Source organism: Dipteris shenzhenensis, chromosome 21 (assembly GCF_047967505.1).
Source record: "Dipteris shenzhenensis isolate YYH24624 ecotype China chromosome 21, Dip_SZ_1.0, whole genome shotgun sequence".
In the NCBI taxonomy this organism is placed as follows: Eukaryota; Viridiplantae; Streptophyta; class Polypodiopsida; order Gleicheniales; family Dipteridaceae; genus Dipteris; species Dipteris shenzhenensis.
This window is the reverse complement of record NC_141616.1, coordinates 47,723,039-47,745,834: the sequence shown is the minus strand read 5'-3', so window position 1 is coordinate 47,745,834 and position 22,796 is coordinate 47,723,039. Positions and strand designations below refer to the sequence as shown.

At 45.5% G+C, this 22,796-nt stretch overlaps 1 protein-coding gene across 3 annotated transcripts in view; it reads right to left on the bottom strand.

Moving 5' to 3' along the window:
* LOC147888966 (Zinc finger C-x8-C-x5-C-x3-H type family protein) overlaps positions 1 to 22,796 on the bottom strand; it is a 108,477-nt gene that overhangs the window by 6,457 nt on the left and 79,224 nt on the right. For all 3 annotated transcript variants that reach the window (XM_087392141.1, XM_087392140.1, XM_087392142.1), the window contains exons 5-6: positions 17,292 to 17,348; positions 16,983 to 17,080 (exon numbers count right to left, since the gene is read on the bottom strand). In XM_087392141.1, coding sequence (XP_087248267.1) covers positions 16,983 to 17,080; positions 17,292 to 17,348 — 155 coding nt within the window. The remainder of the gene's footprint in view (positions 1 to 16,982; positions 17,081 to 17,291; positions 17,349 to 22,796) is intronic.

Below are 22,796 nucleotides of genomic sequence, written 5' to 3'. Positions count from 1 at the left end.
TCAGAGCCTTGTGAAAGGAGATCTTGTTTCAGCTTGTAGAGATCGACTTCTACGTCTAAAGGATAGGTACCCTTGCGAGAAGCAGGGTGATCCTTTCAGGCAGGTGTACACTTCCTAAGCCCTTCACATCCTCATCATGTTGCTAGACTGCCCATCTCTAGCTTTGGTGGAAATGGGTAAGCTCAAAGAAAGCAACTACCCTCTCCGGAAGATGGAAGATCCGGAGCCACTTGGTGGTTCGGATGATCTTGGAGATTACGACAAGATTGGAGCTAAGGCCACAACCTACCAGAAATACCGCTGAAGTTGTGACAACACCAGCAGATCCTGTTGCATGAGGGATTGAGTACTGCGTGGTGCAAATATACTTGCCATTATCATTGGCACGACTGCAATGCAATTCTCCCACATATCCAACTAGCAAACATTGCTTTTCAAGCATGGACAATTCTCAAAGACACGTATGAGATCAACAATGCTTTTCATGCATGTTTTTCAAGCATCGACAATTCTCAACTACATGTATCAGATCAACAACTATGAGGATTCTCGACCTCGAGACAGAGTTGTAAAACAAGCACATGGATAAGGGGGGCTCAGTTCAGGAGCAAATCACCAAGATGAAGGTGGTGAGGGGTCCACTCTCCAAGGTTCGTCAAAAGACAGATTTGGCAAGGATTGCTAGGCTCTTGCTTGGCATAATCCATAGGAGCTACAAAGGGATTGTTACAACCACTGTGGCAGGAGAACGGCCCGCACTAGTGACTTTTGAGGAGCTAGTGACTATGCTTCTGTAGGAGGAAACCTGGGAGAAGAAGTATGACCGATCCAAAAAGAAGGCCTTTATTGCGCAAGATGTAAGGGTAAGCTTGACAATGGCAAGCCAACAATAACAACAAAAAGAAGAATGATAAGACTGATGATGATGCCAATGTGAGCAAGAAGAAGAAGAAAATGCTTCCATTGTTGATCAGCCGGGCATTTTGCAAAGGACTACAGAAAGAAGAAAGCTGACCAGAAGAGGAGAAAGGAGTCCGATCAAGAATCAGAATAGTCAAAACCGGCAGCAAATGTGGTAATGACTGAGGATTCTTTCTTGGTAACAACTCCAGGTGTTGTTAAGGTAACATAGGATTACATAGCAAAGCTGTGGGTGCCTCCATGAGGCACATGGCTTGTTCTCAAAGCAAGCATACAAATGGGTGGATCTACTAGTATGTATATTCTTTGTTCACACAAAGCTTAGTAGCATGCTATGGGCAGATTTTTTTGTTTATGTTTCTCAGATGATGAGAGATTGGAGGGTGAGAGCCTTCCTGCAAGGCAAACAGGAAAGTCTGTGCTTCTTCGAAGCTCAATTGCATGTTGCTGAAAGGTGGACTTGATGAACCTGTTGATGCCTCACAGTGAAGACAGGGACATCTACAGGTGGAAGGAATATGCTGAGATCCTAGGATTACCTACTTGAGAGCTCATCCGAAGCTCATGGTCTAGGGTTTTTTAAGACACCTTTTCGTTGGAATTTTGTAGGTCAACTCCACACCTGTGAGCCTGCCGATTGAGGAGAGCTTTTTTTTCCCCGTGGGGGGAGGGGGGGCGTTTAACAGCAGAGAGTCAGAGATGCCATAGGGCAGACCTGATAGCATTTGCACGATTGCCACGTGGCTAGCATGCTAGCTGCCATGTGGACCGCATAGGCCTAAGGCAGTATTACTAGGCTGCCAATAGTGAGCTGAACAAGCTCTGACATATGCAGGAAAAGGGACAGGCTGGACCTGCACAAAAGCCACGTGGCAGTTAGGCAGGATTTGCAGAGCCAGTACACGGCTGTACAAAGGTGTCTGGGACAGGTCTGCATGCAGCAGTCGACAGCAAAAGGAGCAACCAACGGAGCTAGTTGGAGCTGCAGGAGATGGTTGGTGCGCTTAGACAGGTTGGGAAACCAACGGATGGAAGAGACATCTGGAACTGGAATGCCACACGGCATAAATGTGCCTGCATTGGACCAGTAAAAGACCGCACAACAGGTCGGCCAGCCTGGTCGGGTATATCTGGAGGGTTTCCATGCCTATAAGACGCTCCTTAATCTTGGGCATAATCTATTATCCTATTCATTCTAACAGGCCACAAGCACTGGCTGTCTACCAGTGCAGCAGGAGGCTGAGGGATCATACAGAAGACTACTAGAAGTACAGCCCACAGATCACCTACAAGGTGAAGAACAGTACACTGCGATTAGAGATTTACAGGTCATCAGAGTTTGTATGCAGTTCCAGAGCAGCAAACAGTGGAGCACTCATCTACGGGTCTTCTCTAGGAAGAGCAGCAGCAAGGTTCTACGGAGCACCACAACGAAGCCCACAGGCTCTAGGAGAGCAACGCAGGCTAAAGTGTTTTTAAGGCCCACAAGGATGTAGGAGAACAGATTTGGGGAGCCATAGGGGTCCACATCTAGGCAACACCCTGCTGATAGATGGTGGCATACTGTGTCCACATTTTGTATATGGTTTGGTCCAAATATATATTACTGTTTCTACTCTCTCTCTTCAGCACATCTCTCTCTCTACACTAGAAAAGAAGTTGGATTTAAAATTAGCACAGTGTGATTCCTGAGCACTATCTCTTTGTTTATCTTCTGCTGCGGGAAGCGTTGGCTGTAGCAAGCCACCTCCACCTCTCTTTGTAATAAGGGGTATAGGGAACCGTAATCATGTGTCGTGATTTACTCTTGTGCGCACGTATTGTTGGTAACAGGCTACTGTGTCGATGTGTGTCACGGGGACGTGAAGTTATGAACCGTGACTAACTTTGGCTTAGGGGGCTAGCCCAGGGGGAAGCGACACTTCCCAGAAGTCCCTAGGTGCACACACTAGGCCTACTTGCTAGGGGAAAGGCAAAGTTTAGAGGGGTCTTAAAGTTAGGCCCAAGGAAACCAATGTTTCATTGGTTAGTAGGGGTTAGGACTTTAATGTGAGGGGCAAACCAATGTTCCATTGGTTTGTGTGGTTAGAGCATTAATGAGGGAGCCATGTGGCAACCCCTCATGCACACCTACCCCCCTTGCTCTCCTTCCACCTTGGTTTGGAGGAGGTACGAGTTCTTCAACACAGCTTGCTTCTCTCCCTCCCCCCTTTGCACGCATCACGAGGTTCTCTCTCTATCTCGCTCCAAGGCTTCCGTACGGCTGTACAGAAGCATTAATCACAGTTTGTACGGGCTGTTGCATGGGATCCAATATGGGATGTACGGAATCCCCTTTGCTGGCTGTACAGAAGAGGTACGACTCCCAAGGCAGGCTGTACGGACGTTGATTTGCTGCTGTGAGAGCTGTTTCACGACTCCCAAGGCAGGCTGTACGGACATTAATTTGCCGGAATTCACCACTGGCTGTACGGAAGCCATTATTACTGCTGCTGTACGGATACCCAAGGCTGCTGTACGGACATCTATTCACTGTTGTAATGTCCTTTCCCCTTGCTGTACAGTCTGCTCACCTACTCTCTCCTGCCCATGATCCTCCTGCTCTCTTCTATATCTGATTCCAGCCCGTAATCCCTCTCTTCCTTCCCCTCTCCTAGCTGCTAGTTTCTCCTGCTAGCCTCAACACTAGATGTGTTGCTTCTGGAGGTGTTTCTGAGCTTGATTGAAGACAGTTGAAGTTGGTTTGAGTTCTCTTGTCGCTATCCCTTTCATGTGATTGCATTTGGTCATTTGTGGAAGCTTGTTGTTGCTCCATTTGTTGTTTGGAGCATCCTCTGGACCTTACAGGCTTAAGCAGACACTTAGTTACAGAGGGTGTGCCTGGGAGAGTGCCAGAGGGGCAGTGTATTGCATTTTGGAAATCTTGAGGCTGCTTGAGCATTTTCGGAAGTGTATGGATGCCTGGTCATTAACAGTTAATTACAGTCTTTGTGGAATGCTTGGATACCTCTACAATTGGTCATGGACAAATGGTGAATGCCTTATCTTTGCCTTGGCACTTGGGTACTAGTGTGTACACTAGGATGGAATGCAGGTTATAGCCAAGGTTTGGCTTGGACAGTGGAATAGCCCGTGGGACAGAGAACAAGGGTGTGCTCTTGTTGTATGTACCAATCTCATTCCTAAAGAATAAATAAATACCGGAAGGGGCGCCAAGTGTTTGTGGCCAGTGTGGTGTCTTGTACTTGGTTTCATTGAGCAGGAGCCTCCATCTAGTTATTTCTCCAGTTGTTTCTAAGTAGTATTGTTTAAAGTTAAGTGGTTGGAAATGATGCAATGTCGCTGTGAATAATGAATATGCAATGCAAGTTATGGTCTACTGCCTTTTAGGAAACTAAAGGCAGGTTACAGTGGTTCCATTGCCGGGATATCACCATCTTCCTAGAGAGGTGAGCCCTAGGAGTGTTGGGTGAAGAAAGCCCCATTGCATTTTTATTACAGCCATATTATCAACAATCATGTCACAACCCAAGAGATCATTGACTATCTCTGAGCAGGAAGCCGATGGCTTTGAGGAGGAGCACAACACCAGTGAGGGTGAAGAAGAGCAAAATGATGAGGAACAACATGTTTCTCCTGAGCATGCCACTAAGGATTCACAGGACGAGGTAGATGAGGCAGAGGAGCTTGATCCCAATGCCCTTTTTCAGTTACGAATGCAATTTGCTCGGAAATTCAATTTGGGAATGGCTCGAGCTACATGGGCACCGAGTAATTTACCAGACAGATTGATCAGTCGAGCGTTACCGGCCCAAGTGCAGTGGGAGCTCTGTCACAGTTGCAACAGACTTTCATGGAGATTATGCAAGCTTCCCCTGGTGGTAATGCTCCCCCTGGAAGGGGGAAGACAGCTGAGAAGAAGCAGACGAAGCATAAGAAGACTCACAGGCGGGTATCTTTCAGTGGACAGCCACCAGAGATGCCCACAATCACCCCTATATCGGGTCATGCCAATAATTTTCAATCAATCAATCAAGGACAGCAAGTCCTCCCTCAGCCCATGAAGCATCCAGGACATTTTGGCGGAGGATCAGTTTTTCAGGCAATGGTGGGACAGCCCATAGAAGGGCTTAGTATGCCTGGTACAAACTTGGGTAGGTTTCAGCCAGGAATGCAGAATTTGCAGCAGCACAAGGAGGGAGGAATGCCCCTTGCAAATGCCAACCCCACCATGGGCACAGGCAATATGGTACAGAATATGGGATCCACGATGCCTCCACCATATTTACAGACCCCCGTTTATGATAATCTTATTCCCAAAGGTAAGCTGAAAGATTATAAGGAGGGAGGGGCAGCTGTGAAGTTTGAAACCTTCAATGGGATGCAGGACAGATTGAAGGCTATGACATTTGTGCAACAATTTGATGCTGCCTATTCCAAGATACGAAAGGCAGCCACCTTCTTGAAGGGTAATGCACTCCAATCGTGGACCAATTTGCTTTTGCAAGGTAAATCCCCTAACACTTGGGTTGAGTTCAAGCAAGTTTTCTCATCTGCTTGGCTCACCACCACTTTTGAAGTGGATATAATGACAGCATGGCATAAGCTAGATGCCGCAAACTGTAAGAATCTTGAAGAGTGTAACAAAAAGTTCTGGGAGGCCTTATTGCCAATCAGCTCGTATAGGACTGTATCACTGTCTGAGCAGGTGGAAAAGTATTGTTGTGGGCTGCCAAAGGAGCTTCGTGACTATTGCACCAAGACAAAGGTCTCCAACATATCTCAGCTAATTGAGAATGCTACTACAGCCTATGCTCTCATGCAAGGGATGAATCCAGGGTTTCAAAGGTAAGCCAGCAGGATGACTCTTTCATGAAAAGCAAAATTTTCCAAGTCCAAAGTCAAGTTTGATATGGACACGAGGCCTGATAGTAAGCCCAGTACCAGAGAGAGATTGTCTCCTGAGAAACAGCAAGCCCTATTTGAAGCTCGAAAGTGTTTCCTTTGCAAAGAAGAGGGCCATCAGGCCAAAGATTGTCCCAATCGTAACCTATGGGAGCACACAAAGCGAAAAAGGACAGCCACAAGTGCTATCCCGGGAACACCCAAAAGGCGCTCCCTAGTGACACACTGCATGGGAATGTTCCGGCCACGTTCCATGCGTTTCTTATGTCTCCTCTGGCCGAAACGACGTTCTAGGCCTTCTTGATGTGCCTTGTATTTGTCCCAAGTGCCATCGGATTGAACAACGGCCTGGTACACCCACTTGGTTCCAATGACCTTCCTCTTCCAAGGTCTCTCGACGGGGTCCCATGTGTCATTCTTCAAAATGGCATCCATCTTTGCTTGCATAGCAACTTCCAACTCTGGGACTCCTTTGCTTCCTCAAAGGTTCTTGGTTCTACAATTTTCTTTTCCCATGGCTTGCTCAAAAGAAGTGGGTTCTGGTTCCTATATCACTTTGAGTGCACTACACCACTCTGAGTGAAATCTGACAGGCTGCATGGAGTACTTCGATTCTAGAGAGCTCGTTTAGAGGCCGTGGTCATTGCTATGATCACGGGTAGCTGTTGCCATAGTCATCTCTGAAGTTCGTGCGCATGTTATGCCCTCGAACCCGATCGTGATGAGCATGGCCTCTTCCGCAATAGTCTCTTTTCTCTTCCATCGCTTGATGCCTTAGTCTATGTATGGTTGTAGCTAACTGCGTGTGTTGTAATGAAGCTCCAACAAGATCAGTAGAGCTCAGAGATAATATTGAAATAAGTGTCGATCATTCTTCTACTTCATGTTCCATTCCATGTGATAACGATTTCCTGTTCCTTATAGTTTCCTTACATGCAGTAGAAAAATTAGTTAATACAACTATGTAACCGGCCTTCAGTTTCCTAAAGGGCAGTAGACCATAACTTGCATTGCATATTCATTACTCACAGCCACATTGCATCATTTCCAACCGCTTAACCTTAAACAATACCCCTTAGAAACAAATTGAGAAATAACTAGATGGAGGCTAGAGAGCCCCTCCTCAATGAAACCAAGTAAAAGACACCACGCTGGCCCCAAACTCTTGGCGCCCCTTCCAGTATTTATTTATTTCTTTAAGAATGAGATTTGTACATACAACCAGGGCTCACCCTTGTGCTCTGCCCCTCGGGCAATTCCACTGTCCAAGCCAAACCTTGGCTATAACCTACATTCCATCCTAGTGCACACACTAGTACCCAAGTGCCAAGGCAAACCTAAGGCATTCACCATTTGTCCATGACCAACTGTAAAGGTGTCCAAGCATTCCACAAAGACTGTAACCAACTGTTAATGACAAGGCATCCATACACTTCCCCAAAATGCTCAAGCAGCCCCAAGGCACCCAAATGCAATACACTGCCCCTCTGGCACTCTCCCAAGCACACCTTCTGTAACTCAGTGCCTGCTTAAGCCAGTAAGGTCCAGAGGAAGCTCTAACAAACAAATGGAGCAATAACAAGCTTCCAAAATCACCAAATGCAATCACATGAAAGGGATAGCAACAAGAGAACTCAAACCAGCTTCAACTGACTTCAATCCAGCTCCGAAACACCTCCAGAAGCAACACATCCAATGTTGAGGCTAGCAAGAGGAGCTAGCAGCTAGAAGAGGGGAAGGAAGAGAGGGATAACGGGCTGGAATCAGAGATAGAAGAGAGCAAGAGGATCACGGGCAGGAGAGAGAAGGTGAGCAGGCCGTACAACAGGGGAAAAGGGCAGTACAACAGTGAACAGACATCCGTACAGCAGCAGCAAATTAGTGTCCGTACAGCAGCAAATTAGTGTCTGTACAGCGTGCCTTGACAGTTGTGAAACAGCCGTGCAGCAGGCCCATTCCGTACAGCAGCGATGAATGCTCCGTGGGATGCGTGCCTATTCCGTACAGCCAGCAAAGAGGATTCCATACAGCCCGAATTGGATGCCATGCAACAGTCCGTACAATCCGTGCTTAATGCTTCCGTACAGCCGTATAGAAGCCGTGGGGGGGGGAGAGAGAGAGAGAGAGAGAGAGGACCTCGTATTCAGCAACTAAGCAATCCCCAATTTATGGGGCAATCAAGCAGCTCACAGGCCAGCCAAAAGGCCAGCCATCTCAGCCAAACAAATGGCCAGAAAGTCCAGCTGGTCTGGCCGACCAGTTGGCCGACGAGCTGGCCGACCAGCTAGGTCTGGCCTATAAAAGGCTTCTGCCCCCACACTTCCTTTGACAGGACAGGACCTGCAGCTGCTCCTCATCTCCTCCATCTTTTGCTGCAGGCCCGCCTGCTCCATTTACCTCTCCTCTCCACTTCTGCCTCCTCTGCTGCCTCCTCTTCTACCTCTCCTTCCTGCCTCCTGGCTGCTCCATCCTCTCCTCAAGATCTGTCCCAACTTCTGCTCCTCTGCTCAAATCTGCTCCTCTACTTCCCCTTCTGCTCCTCTGCTCCAGATCAGCTTCTTCTGCTCCAGATCTGTCCCATCCTACTCCAGATCTGTCCCCTTCTGCTCCTCTGCTCCAGATCAGCTCCTTTTGCCCCAGATCAGCTCCTTTTCTTCATCATGTTGCTATTCCAGATAGCCTGAAGGTTCCTTCCTCAGAGCATGCTGGTTTTCAGCCATTTCCTAGGGCAGCTCCAGCCCTTCATCATCCTCGTCATCATTGAGCTACACGGAGGACTGCGTTACGCTCCCTCTGCTGCTATCTTTTCTACTGTCTCTCTACATGGAATCATCTTTCTGATTCACCTCAGCCACGGTCCGTCAGACACGACGGCTTGAGGTTCTTGTATTCAGTTTTTCATATTACCGACAGGCACTATGTTTTTTGAGTTCCGTTCTTCAATTGTATCTGAGTATTGTCTATTTTCTAATCGCTCCACTGCAAACCCTATCGTTTCTCTATATGGTATCAGAGCCATGGTGAGCTAAAGACGCCAGATCTCTGGTGATCTAAAGATCTTGCTTTTTCATGGAGGCCATAGGTACAGGGAGCATCACTCCTATAAACATATCAGTTTCCTCTTCATTCCGCTGCGCACTAAGGGAGAGAACTCCATCTTCTACTCCCATCCCTCCCTCCCTTTCAGAACTCCATCTTCTACTGCCATCCCTCCCTCCCTTTCTTACCTCCATCTTCTACTACCATCCCTCCCTCCTTTTATAGGTTTCTGGCTTGACACTCCCCATTCCTTCGAAAGAGGGGGTCATGATCCTTCACCTCTACCATCATCGGCATCGACTTCCAGGATCTACAAGTTCTCCCAAGGCGGGACCCTTTCTGTTCAGATGTGTCTTGATGACTGTTGTTTTGAATTCTTCTACATTCATGGAGGCGCAGATAGACTCCTCTCTCCCGAGGTTCAAGATCGGGCACACACTGGATCACTGTTCACCTCCGACCTCTCTGGATTATCAGCCTGCTACGACAAATTTGTTCTTTACCTTTGCTCTTTCCTCCACCTTTCGGCGGTGAGAGGGGGTGGCTTATCCTCTCAAGCTTCACAGTGTTCTTATTTCTATCTGGTATCATACGTGTAACTACGACACTTGAAGAAGTGAACAATTCCCTTGCAAGGGCACTCCTCTTGTGATCTTCTATTGGGCATTTCACAGGGATAGCCAGCACCACCATCGACATCCCTACACGAAGCTCCAAGCACACAATGTTTGCCCCTCAAAATTGGCAATTGAGAGGGGGTATTCAGCAACTAAGCAATCCCCAATTTACGGGGCAATCAAACAGCTCACAGGCCAGCCAAAAGGCCAGCCATCTCAGCCAAACAAATGGCCAGAAAGTCCAGCTGGTCTGGCCGACCAGCTGGCAGGCCCACCGACCAGCTGGCCGACCAGCTAGGTCTGGCCTATAAAAGGTTTCTGCCCCCACACTTCCTTTGACAGGACAGGACCTGCAGCTGCTCCTCATCTCCTCCATCTTTTGCTGCAGGCCCGCCTGCTCCATTTACCTCTCCTCTCCACTTCTGCCTCCTCTGCTACCTCTCCTTCTTGCCTGCTCCATCCTCTCCTCAAGATCTGTCCCAACTTCTGCTCCTCTACTCAAATCTGCTCCTCTACTTCCCCTTCTGCTCCTCTGCTCCAGATCAGCTTCTTCTGCTCCAGATCTGTCCCATCCTACTCCAGATCTGTTCCCTTCTGCTCCTCTGCTCCAGATCAGCTCCTTTTGCCCCAGATCAGCTCCTTTTCTTCATCATGTTGCTATTCCAGATAGCCTGAAGGTTCCTTCCTCAGAGCATGCTGGTTTTCAGCCATTTCCTGGGGCAGCTCCAGCCCTTCATCATCCTCGTCATCATTGAGCTACACGGAGGACTGCGTTACGCTCCCTCTGCCGCTATCTTTTCTACTGTCTCTCTACATGGAATCATCTTTCTGATTCACCTCAGCCACGGTCCGTCAAACACGACGGCTTGAGGTTCTTGTATTCAGTTTTTCATATTACCGACAGGCACTATGTTTTTTGAGTTCCGTTCTTCAGTTGTATCTGAGTATTGTCTATATTCTGATCGCTCCACTGCAAACCCTATCGTTTCTCTATACCTCGAGATGCGTGAGATATCCATATACCCTTCAAATGAGTGCCAACAACCTCAATTTGTGTGCCAATGCTCACACGGGGGGAGAGAGAAGTAAACTGAGTTGAAAAACCCCGCACCTTCATCAAAACCAAGGTGGAAGGAGAGCAAGGGCGGTACGTGTGCATGAGGGGCTGCCACATGGCTCCCTCATTAATGCTCTAACCCACACAAACCAATGGAACATTGGTTTGCCCCTCACAATAAAGTCCTAACCCCTACTAACCAATGAAACATTGGTTTCCTCGGGCCTGACTTTAAGACCTCTCTAAACTTTGCCTTGCCCCTAGCAAGTAGGCCTAGTGTGTGCACTTAGGGACTTCTGGGAAGTGTCACTGCTCCTAGGCTAGCCCCCTAAGCCAAAGTTAGCTAGGGTTCATAACTTCACATCCCCATGACATACCCTCCTCTTGAAACAGCAAACTATCAAGTTTGCTACTATAAACATAAACCACTAGCAATGATAATATGGTCTGGGAGAGCGCGCGAGTCCATCCATATATCAATGCATCATCCGTGTGGAGTGACTAGTACAGTTATCATAGAAGCCCCGTAGCATATGTATTGTTAGCAATCAATACCTCCGGTGGGACATACACTGTCTCCAAGCAACTTCTAGATACCGTGAGCTTGTCTATTGACAAGGGGGTACCCCCCCTCTTGAGCATGAGGCAATGCACCACACCTACGCTCTACTGAGCCTAAAGGAGCTACAACCGAAGTCAGCTCAAAGCACAACAAGTGAGTGGACTACACCACTCTGAGTGAAATCTGCTAGTTCACTCATCTCCAATAACTTGAACCACACACACATGGCAAGAATGGATCCTAAGAACATAGATCCCGAAACTTGATCCTTTCAGACTTGCATCACCGCAAGCTGAATCGGTTCAGCCAATCTATGCTAGACTTGGATCCTTGCCTCATGGTTCAAATCAAATACCAACTGGCATGTACTAAATGGATTTACTGCTCGAGCCATGCCGGGCAATAAGAGCATCCAAAACACGCATGTGATACACGGATGTGCTGCTCTAGCCATGCCGGGCAACGAGAGCAATCCAACAGTAGCAAGGAATACTTATTCTGCAATTTACCATACAGCCTAGAAAGAGGAGACTCTCCAGCTTCTGACTGATACAAAAACCAACAAAACTAGCAGGGAAAAACCATCCTACAAATTACAATGCAAAACTACCAAGGAATAAACATCATGTAAATAACAAGGCAGCCTAGAAAGAGGAGACTCTCCAAATTTTGGCTGGTACAATTATTCAGACCAATATTACTGCTTTTTACCAAAAGAAAACAAATCTCCTAGCGCGTGTGGCTGTCCTTTTTCGCTTCGTGTGCTCCCATAGGTTGTTTCCGTTTACGATTGGGACAATCTTTGGCCTGATGGCCCTCTTCTTTGCAAAGGAAACACTTTCCAGCTTCAAATAGCGCTTGCTGTTCCTCAGGAGACAATCTCTCTCTGGTACTCGGCTTACTATCGGGTCTAGGGTCCACATCAAACTTGACTTTGGTCGTCTTGGCAAATTTCCTTTTTATGAAAGAGTCATCCAGCTGCTTACCTTTGAATCCTGCAGTCATCCATGCATAAGAGCATAGGCTGTAGTAGCATTCTCAATCAGCTGAGATATGTTGGAGACCTTTGTCTTGGTGCAATAGTCACGAAGCTCATTTGGCAGCCCACAACAATACTTTTCCACCTGCTCAGACAGTGATACAGTCCTATACGAGCTCACTAGCAATAAGACCTCCCAGAACTTTTTGTTATGGTCTTCAAGATTCTTCCAGTTTGCGGCATCCAACTTATGCCATGCTGTCACTATATCCACCTCAAAAGTGGTGGTGAGCCAAGCAGATGAGAAAACTTGCTTGAACTCAACCCAAGTGTTAGGGGCTTTACCCTGCAAAAGCAAATTGGTTCACCATTGGAGTGCATTACCCTTCAAGAAGGTGGCTGCCTTTCGTATCTTGAAGGACTATGTGAAATGACCACCGGAATAGGCAGCATCAAATTGTTGCACAAATGTCAGAGCCTTCAATCTGTCCTGCGTCCCATTGAAGGTTTCAAACTTAACAGCTGCCCCTCCCTCCTTAAAATCTTTCAGCTTACCTTTGGGAATAAAATTATCATAAATGGGGGCTGTAAATATGGTGGAGACATCGTGGATCCCATATTCTGTACCATATTGCCTGTGCCCATGGTGGGGTTGACCATTCCAGATTCCACTCCCTGCATCTGTGGCACTCAAAGTGTTGCTCATCATTCCTGCCATCCCTGTCTGCAAGATTCTTACAGTTTGCGGCATCCAGCTTATGCCATGCTGTCATTATATCCACTTCGAAGGTGGTGGTGAGCCAAGCAGATGAGAAAACTTGCTTGAACTCAACCCAAGTGTTAGGGGCTTTAACCTGCAAAAGCAAATTAGTCCACCATTGGAGTGTGTTACCCTTCAAGAAGGTGCCTGCCTTTCGTACCCCTTGGAAGACTCTATGAAATGACCACCGGAATAGGCAGCATCAAACTCTTGCACAAATGTCAGAGCTTTCAATCTGTCCTGCATCCCATTGAAGGTTCCAAACTTCATAGCTGCCCCTTCCTCCTTATAATCTTTCAGCTTACCTTTGGGAGTAAGATTATCATAAACGAGGGGCTGTAGATATGGTGGAGGCATCGTGGATATTCTATGCCATATTGCCAGTGCCCATGGCGGAGTTCACCATTCCAGATCCCATTCCCTGCATCTGAGGCATACTCCAAGTGCTACTCATCATTCCAGGCATCCCTGTCTACATACCGGCCTGCATCCCTATGTTTGCATACATAATGTTGGCATTTGCCGGGGGCATTCCTCCCTCCATGTGCTGCTGGAAATTCTGCATCCCTAGCTGAAAACTATCCATGTATGTACCAAGCATACTGAGCCTTTCTGTGGGCTGTCCCACCATTGCCTAAAAAACTGATCCTCCGCCAAAATATCCTGGATGCTTCATGGGCTCAGGGAGGACTTGCTGTCCTTGATTAACTAAATGAAAATTATTGACATTATCCCTACAGGGGTGATTGTGGGCATCTCTAGTGGCTGTCCACTGAGAGATACACGCCTGTGAGTATTCTTATGCTTTGTCTGCTTCTTCTAAGCTGTCTTTTTGCTTCAAGTGGGAGCATTACTACCAGGAGAAGCTTGCATAATCTCCATGAAAGTCTATTGCAACTATGACAGGGCTCCCACTACACTTTGCATTCGTAACTGAAAAAGGGCATTGGGATCAAGCTCCTCTGCCTCATCTACCTCGTCCTGCGAATCCTTAGTGGCATGCTCAGGAAAAACATGCTGTTCCTCCTCATTCTTTTCTTCTTCACCCTCACTCGTGTTGTGCTCCTCCTCAAAGCTATCTGCTTCCTGCTCGAAGGTAGTCAATGATCTCTTGCCGTGTGACATGATTGTTGATAATATGGTTGTAATAAAAATGCAATGGGGCTTTCTTCACCCAACACTCCCAAGGCTCACCTATGTAGAAAGATGGTGACGGTCCCAGCAACGGAACCACTGTAACCCACCTTCAGTTTCCTAAAGGGCAGTACACCATAACTTGCATTGCATATTCATTACTTACAACCACATTGCATCATTTCCAACCACTTAACCTTAAACAATAACACTTAGAAACAATTTGAGAAATAACTAGATGGAGGCTAGAGTGCCCCTGCTCAATAAAACCAAGTACAAGACACCACGCTAGCTCCAAACTCTTGGCGCCACTTCCAGTATTTATTTATTTCTTTAAGAATGAGATTTGTACATACAACAAGGGCTCACCCTTGTGCTCTCCCCCACGGGCAATTCCACTGTCCAAGCCAAACCTTGGCTATAACCCGCATTCCATCCTAGTGCACACACTAGTACCCAAGTGCTAAGGCAAAGCTAAGGCATTCACCATTTGTCCATGACCAACTGTAAAGGTGTCCAAGCATTCCACAAAGACTGTGACCAACTGTTAATGACAAGGCATCCATACACTTTCCCAAAATGCTCATGCAGCCCCAGGGCACCCAAATGCAATATACTGCCCCTCTGGCACTCTCCCTGTAACTGAGTGTTTGCTTAAGCATGTAAGGTCTAGAGGAAGCTCCAACAAACAAATGGAGCAATAACAAGCTTCCAAAATCACCAAATGCAATCACATGAAAGGGATAGCGACAAGAGAACTCAAACCAGCTTCAATTGACTTCAATCCAGCTCCGAAACACCTCCAGAAGCAACACATCCAATGTTGAGGCTAGTAGGAGGAGCTAGAAGCTAGGAGAGGGGAAGGACGAGAGGGCTAACGGGCTGGAATCAGAGATAGAAGAGAGCAAGAGGATCACGGGTAGGAGAGAGAAGGTGAGCAGGCCGTCCAGCAGGGGAAAAGGGCAGTACAACACTGAATAGACGTCCGTAAAGCAGCCTTTGGTATCTATACAGCAGCAGCAAATTAGCGTCTGTGCAGCAACGAATTAACATCCGACAGCGTGCCTTGGGAGTCGTGAAACGGCCCGTACAGCAGGCCCATTCCGTGCAGCAGCAATGAATGCTCTGTGGGATGCATGCCTATTCCGTACAGCCAGCAAAGAGGATTCCGTACAGCCCGTATTGGATCCCATGCAACAGTCTCGTACAATCCGTGATTAATGCTTCCGTACAGCCGTACGGAAGCCTTGGAGAGAGAGAGAGAGGACCTCGGGATGCGTGAGATATCCATACGACCTTCAAATGAGTGCCAGCAGCCTCAATTTGCGTGCCAATGCTCACGAGGGAGAGAGAGAGAGAGAGAGAGAGAGAGAGAGAGAGAAGTAAGCTGCGTTGAAAAACCCCGTACCTTCATCAAAACCAAGGTGGAGGGAGAGCAAGGGGGGTAGGTGTGCATGAGGGGCGGCCACGTGGCCCCCTCATTAATGCTCTAACCCACACAAACCAATGGAACATTGGTTTGCCCCTCACATTAAAGTTCTAACCCCTACTAACCAATGAAACATTGGTTTCCTTGGGCTTAACTTTAAGACCCCTCTAAACCTTGCCTTGCCCCTAGCAGGTAGGCCTAGTGTGTGCACCTAGGGACTTCTAGGAAGTATTGCTTTCCCTGGGCTAGCCCCCTAAGCCAAAGTTAGTCAGGGTTCATTACTTCACGTCCCCGTGACAACTATCAGGTTTTTTTTTTTTTTAAAGAAGAAGAATGAGACCATAATGGAATAAGTGTCGATCATTCTTCTTCTGCTTCATGTTCCATTCCATGTGATAACGATTTCATGTTGCTTATAGTTTTCTTAATTAGTTAATAGGACTATCAGTGGTATCAAAGCCTACGTCGACGAAATGGAAAGCAAATCGGAGCATACTGTCAAGTTAATATCCTACAATGGAATGAACTTTTCGTGCAGAGAGGAAATTCGGCATACAACATACCACACCCTCTATTAAGCATGAGTTCACATATCAAACCCTCTATTAAGCATGGGTTCTTATGCCCATCTCTTCCTCATTGTTCCATACTCCAACTTTGCCAGTCTTGGGCGTTGCTTGGCATTGTTCTTACTTCCATCCACCTAGGTGATTATGTAAAAAAACTATCTGCTACTTAAAACAAAACAAAATGGTGGTTTGTCACGTTTTCCACACCATGTAATGTTTTAGAACAACTAGTTCGTCCAAATAACAACCACAACGAGATTCTATTCTTCACACACACACACACACATGCATTAAAGTACATTTCTTACAGATTTAATCAACACTAATTACATTGACGGTTTTCACCAATGTTCAGCACACACAAAGAATGTAAAGAATACAATTGACATCTTACATCATTACAAAAAACATGAGGCTATCTCCACAATGGAACTGTTGTTGGTGTGTCTTCCAGCTAGCTGGCCCTGGTTTGGTGTTTGCTTTGAGCCAACGACTAGAGTCATTTAGGGGTCCATATGTAATTTAACATACCTATTACTATGCCCTTACCTCCAAGTAAAAGAATACAAATAAACCCTAGGCTATCAAGTCTTTCTAGTAGGCCAAGTGACCAACGACCTGACCAGCAAAATACCACCATAAACGAGACAACAACGATATCAGCTTCCATGTGTAGCTTCCCTCAATAGTGCAATAGTTTCAATATACACAAGCATACTATGACATTCCATCAAGCAGAAAAATAGCATTCAACCAACAAAGATGCAACATTATCCGTTTATGCATGCAGAAATCCAACATGCCAAGAGCTTGTTTAAGTTGAATACAGCTAACCAAGAAGGAGTACAACCATAGATCCATTACAAGCTTCCAAGCCATACATATGGTTGAACACTTCCATGAAATAATGATTTATATCCATCAATAGGCCCATGAAAAATTAATCATCCCCATTGTGAAGAGCTATAACTATGAATAACAGACCTGACAAAAAGAGCTTACAAACCCACCGTTTGTACACTTCATGTTCCTTGTGCAGCTGGGAGTCAAGCTCCACATTCTTCGCAGACAAATCCTTGATTTCTAGTGCTTTCTTCTCAAGTGAAGACTAGAATCTCAGCAGCAATGATAACAAGAAATCACGACCACCAACTTGTGAGATGCAGCACAACTTCAGAATTTGTTAGATCATATTGCAATACTATATATCATACTAGTGGTGAAAAAGATACATGCTTTTTAATTCTCAAATTTTCAGCTTTTACTATCAATAAACCACATCATCATTTTTGAGACCTTAAGTCGTGCACCTTACTTACCTCAGCTTCAAATACCCGATAGCTTAAGGAGTCAATGTCTGCATGAACTTCTCGTAGCTGCAAAAACAAAGCAGTATTTAAACCTGGGGATTCAATTTCCTGACATAAACAATCAAATTGAACCCACGAAACACAACCTCTAAGGGAGTGTTAATTTTGCCACCCCCAAAAAAAGAGAGCATTATTGGCTTATCTTTTACACCTTTTCAGGCAGACATAATAGGAAATCTCAAATTCAAGGAAAAAATAGACAATCGTAAGAAAGAAAGAAAGATTCATTGAAGCCTTTAGGAGACCAAACAATCTATGAGACAATCATAGATACAAGTAAAGATAGTACTGAAATGTTCTGCTCTTTCTACATAAAGAACAAAGAGCCAAAAGAAAGATCTCATTGAGCACACAGGAGATCTCAGTCACAAATCCCTCCTACCTAATTCTCTAGTCATATCTTGGAATAAGCTTGGAATTCTTCCACCTCTTGAGAGAGTGGGAGCAGGTGCAAAGTGAATAATGGAGTGACCGACTCCCAAGAAGTACTCATCCCCTGAAAAGTATTGCAAGATATCCTCAAGAGCCGAAGCTTCCCTTGTAATCTGGTTGTTTCAAAAGGTGTCGGTATGACCTCTAAAAAAGCATTGACTTTGTTTGAGGCAAAGAAGGTTATGACCCACAACATATGGGCTGTTTGTATTGTCACATGTGTCCATGGCCAAACAAATCCGATCTATCATGATATTTGGACCCTCAGTGCCCATAAGTCTCCTCAATGACGAGTCCTCCCTAGATGGGCCTACGATGCTTAATAGCTCGCCAAGCAATTAAAGTCTTGATGGCTAAAAAACATAGTTTCAATGCTGAGACATGACCGCCAACCCTCCCTAGTTGGATGGTCAATGACTTATATCAAAGAAATCATAGACTTTACGTTTGGAGTGGTGATTCTAATTTCAATCACAAAGCTACTGGTAGGAGACCGGGAGTTGCCCGAACACTAACATATTGTGAGATTCTCTCTCTCTCTCTCTCTCTCTCTCTCTCTCTCTCTCTCTATATATATATATATATATATATATGTGTGTGTGTGTGAGATTACATCCTTTGTAGACCATCTAGCTGGAGAGGGTTCACTTCTAGCTGACCTAATGGTGTAGATATTGCTCTACGTAGATGACATAGTCCTCGTATCATCCTCAGAAGAGGGGTTGCAGAAACATCTAGAGGCTTTGGAGATGTTCTGCACACAGAGAGAGACTTGACAGTTAACCTTGGAAAGACCAAGGTTATCATCTTCAACACCTCACGAGCATTGTCTAGTCGACATAGTTTCGCATAACGAGATGAGCCAATGGAGATAGTGCATTCCTACACATATTTGAGGGCAGTGTTCACTGGACCAGTTTTCACGATGACCCATACAACTATAGTACGACTAACACGAGGGCAAGGTGCTCTGACCCAACTAGAGAGGCATTGCTTCCAGGCACACTTCCAGGACCCCACGACCAAGGGTTGGCTTTTTAACACCCTCGTGAGGCTGACTGCCATGTATGCAGCACCTTTTCGAGGGAGTAGCATTTCATCAATAGAGTGGAAGAGATTTGAGAGGCTACAGTTGACTATGGGATCTAAGATGATTTGGAGTAAGCTGTCAATCCCCCATCAGATATACAGGCAGCGCTCACCATGACCCCTCTCCAAATTGATGCCATCTTTCAAACAGTGACATTGTCACCACTTGGTACTTCTCTCAAGAAATAAAGTATATCTTTATTAGAATTGACTTCAGTCAAAGAATGTTGACTATGGCTAGCTAAGAATAAGTGTTATTGTTTTACTTTTGCTTTGCATTGGTAAAAGAAACCTGTGGGGACGCCCACAAGGGACTAGGATTAATCCAAGAACTAGGAATGCATGCATTTCGCTAACCTCTAATGGGTTAAAGTGTTGGAACTTGTTTGTGCAATGTGTAGGACCTAAGAGAGTGCAAAAAGGACCCAAGAGTGGGGAGAAAAGCACAAGAAGCAAGTTCCACTAAAAGCATGGACAAGGGAGCACCTCTTTACAGTTCGACATAGCTTTCAAGACATCATGAGAAGTCAAAATTGAAGATTGTAGGCCTCCATCTTGCAACCAATGCTAGAGCATGGTGGGGAGGGGGAGCTTTTCTAGTGGGAGATCAAGCACCCAAGAAGCGGAAGAGTTTCAAGAAGCAATTTTTCGAGCGATTTTTTCTATGATAATGTTCATACAACTTGGGAGAGTGTATCCATGACAGCTATGGATACAGTCGAGACTTACAATTGAAGTTCTTTTTAATGTACCTCTAGATTACTCCTTTCAAGGAAATTTTAGAAAAGCCAAAGATGTGAAAGTACCGCGCTGGTCTACATCCAAGTATTTGCACCCAAGTGAGCATTGAACACAAGACAAAGCTGTGAGATTTGATGCACTCAGCCCTAGTGGTTGAGGAAACGAAGAAAGATTTGCTACACACGATAGCTGCCTCAAAAGACAAAGAAGGAGACACATTCAAAAGAAACATGGCCTCGGCAGTTCAGGGACAAAGACAGCTCCAGTTTCATAAGCCGAGGTACAAAGGGAGTGGAAGTTTTCACCAGAGCAAATAGAGGCCTTTCGAAAGGAGGCAAAGTGTTTCCATTGTGGAAAAGAAGGGCATTTGGCTGCCTAGTGCCCTAAAAAGCCTCCGGGTTTGAGGGAGCAATCAATGCCAAAAGAACAGCCAAAGCCTTGGTGGGAGGAATCCCTGTTACGTTGGGAAGATCCACTGATCCAAGAACTCGATCCAGGAGCTACAAATAACTTCATCTCAAACGACCTAGCTTTGAGGCTAGAAATCAAGACTGAAGAGTTGGGACAAGCTCTAGATGCAGAGCATGTTTTTGAAGGAAAACCAGTTAACATTACTCTATTGATTGGAAAACTCAGACTTCATATTCAAGACTATATGGACCAAGAGGAGTTCTATGTTTCACCCCTCAAACATCATGATGTCATTTTGGGTATGCCATGGTTTTACAGAAAGGAAGTAAATTTGGACACCAAAGCAGGAACTCTCGGTTTCATGCACTAATACAAGGAGCATAAAGCTTTGGCCAAAAGGAAAGGCGAGACAATCTCAGTTGAATCTAATGTTTCTATTGCTAAGTCAATAAAATCAGCTATCTCTGCGTACTTTGTTTTCGTACGTAGAGAGAGAGGGTGAACCGAGGGTGAACCCCAAGTGGAAGTGAATCCTGTCGAGAAGAAAATTTTCTCTTTCTTGATTCTTTTAAAGATTGTTTCCTAGATTCTCTATCCAGAGAGCTTCCTCCTGAGAGACCAGAAGATCATGTCATAGTGCTCCTTCCAGGAAGTGAGCCTCCGAATTGGCCACCTTATCGCATGAGTGCAGCGCAAACCGAAGAAATCATGACACAGATACATGATCTACTTTCTAAGGGACTCATCAGACCCAGTTCCTCACCCTTTTGTTCACCCGTGCTTCTAGTTCAAAAGAAAGATGGCTCCTATCATATGTGTGTGGATTATAGAGCCCTCAACAAAATTACAGTCAAGAATAGGTTTCCAATCTCTCGCATAGATGATATCTTGGACAGATTAAAAGGGGCTACGATCTTTAGACGCATTGATTTGAAAAGTGAGTACCATCAGATAAGGATCCATCCTCAAGATGTTCACAAGACAGCTTTTCGGACCACTTTCGGATTGTATGAGTTCTTGGTGATACCCTTCGGGTTAACCAACGCACCAACCACTTTTAGTCGCATGATGGACAGGATTTTCAGACCATACAAATATTTCGTAGGTACTTTCTTTGATGACATTCTAGTCTTTTCAAAGACAGAAGAAGAACATAAAAAGCACTTGGCCATCGTGTTCCAGGAACATCGAAATCACAAGTTTTTTACAAATGGCAAGAAGAGAGTTTTTCCTTAGTGAGATTCACTACCTCGGGCACATTATCTCTAAAGAAGAGATTTGGATGGATCCCACAAAGATAAAAGGTATACAAGAATGGCCTAATCTTACCTCGGTACATGAAGTACGTAGTTTCCTTGGTCTTTGCTCCTATTACAGACGCTTCATCAGACACTTTGCTGATATAGTAGCCCCATTACATGATTTGATCAGGAAATCGGTAGCCTTCAGATGGGGAGAACGGCAAAGAACAGCTTTTAATACTCTTAAAGAGAAGTTAACAACCGAGCCGATTCTAGTTGTTTCATACCTACACAAGCAGTTTGATGTGCATTGTGATGCATGTGGACAGTGTGTAGGAGCTGCCCTTCACCAGGATGGTCAAGTGATAGCTTATGAGAGCAGGAGGCTGCGTGATGCAGAAAAATTTATGGGTGTGTACGAAAAAGAGATGCTAGTGGTCATTCATGCTTTAACCATCTGGAAGCATTATCTTCTTGGAGCTGACTTTGCAGTCAAGACCGACCATCAAAGCCTCAGGTATTTCTTGACCCAAACAAAGATCTCCGAAAGCAGATGAAGTGGGCAAATTTATTGCCCATATTCCATTTCCAGATTGCTTATACTCCAAGAGTCATGAACAAGGTAGCAGATGCATTATCCAAAAGGCCCCATGTGAACAATGATATATGAGGAATATTCACAAGGGCCATCATCTAGTCAACCTTTGTGTGACACAAGATATGAGAGAAAAGTATTGGAAGAATGTCATGCTCCTCCTTATGCAGGACATCGAGGTATTTCTTCTACTACACAAGCCATTGAAAGATATTTCTTTTGGCCAGAAATACAAAAGTATATACACAAGTTTGTTACGGAATGTCTCACGTGCCAAAAGGTGAAGTATGATCGGCACAAGACCCCAGGACTTCTTATGCCATTGCCCATACCACAGGGGCCATGGGAGAGTATTGCGATGGATTTCATCTTTGACCTTCCCCGATCCAGATACGGGAATGATGCGATGAGGACCATAATTGACAGGTTCAGTAAGCAAGCCCACTTCATTCTAGTAAGAAAAACCATCGAGGCAATAGCACATATTTTCAAGCACCATGGGATACCTAGATCAATTGTCACTGATCGAGATCCTAGGATGAGTAGTTTGTTCTCATGAGCATTGTTTGATAACATGGGAACAAAGTTGGATTTTTCATCTTCATTTCACCCTCAGACAGACAGACAAGGTGAGAATGCCAATTCTACAATATTGGACCTTCTCAAGTATTACACGTTGGAGCAGAAGACCGAATGGGAAAAGTATCTTCCCCTTGTGGAATTTGCATACAATAATACTATACACAGCTCCACAGGAAAAGCCCCATTCGAAGTCATTAACGGAAGAGTGACTTTGCCGCCTATCCTCCGAACAAAGGACGAGATATTTGCAGCTGATCAGTATGTTCGAGACCTGGATGCAGCTTTTGCCCAAGTTCGGACAGCAATCGAAAGATCCCAACAGAAACAAAAGAAGGCTGTAGATAAGCACCGAAGGGAGATGAA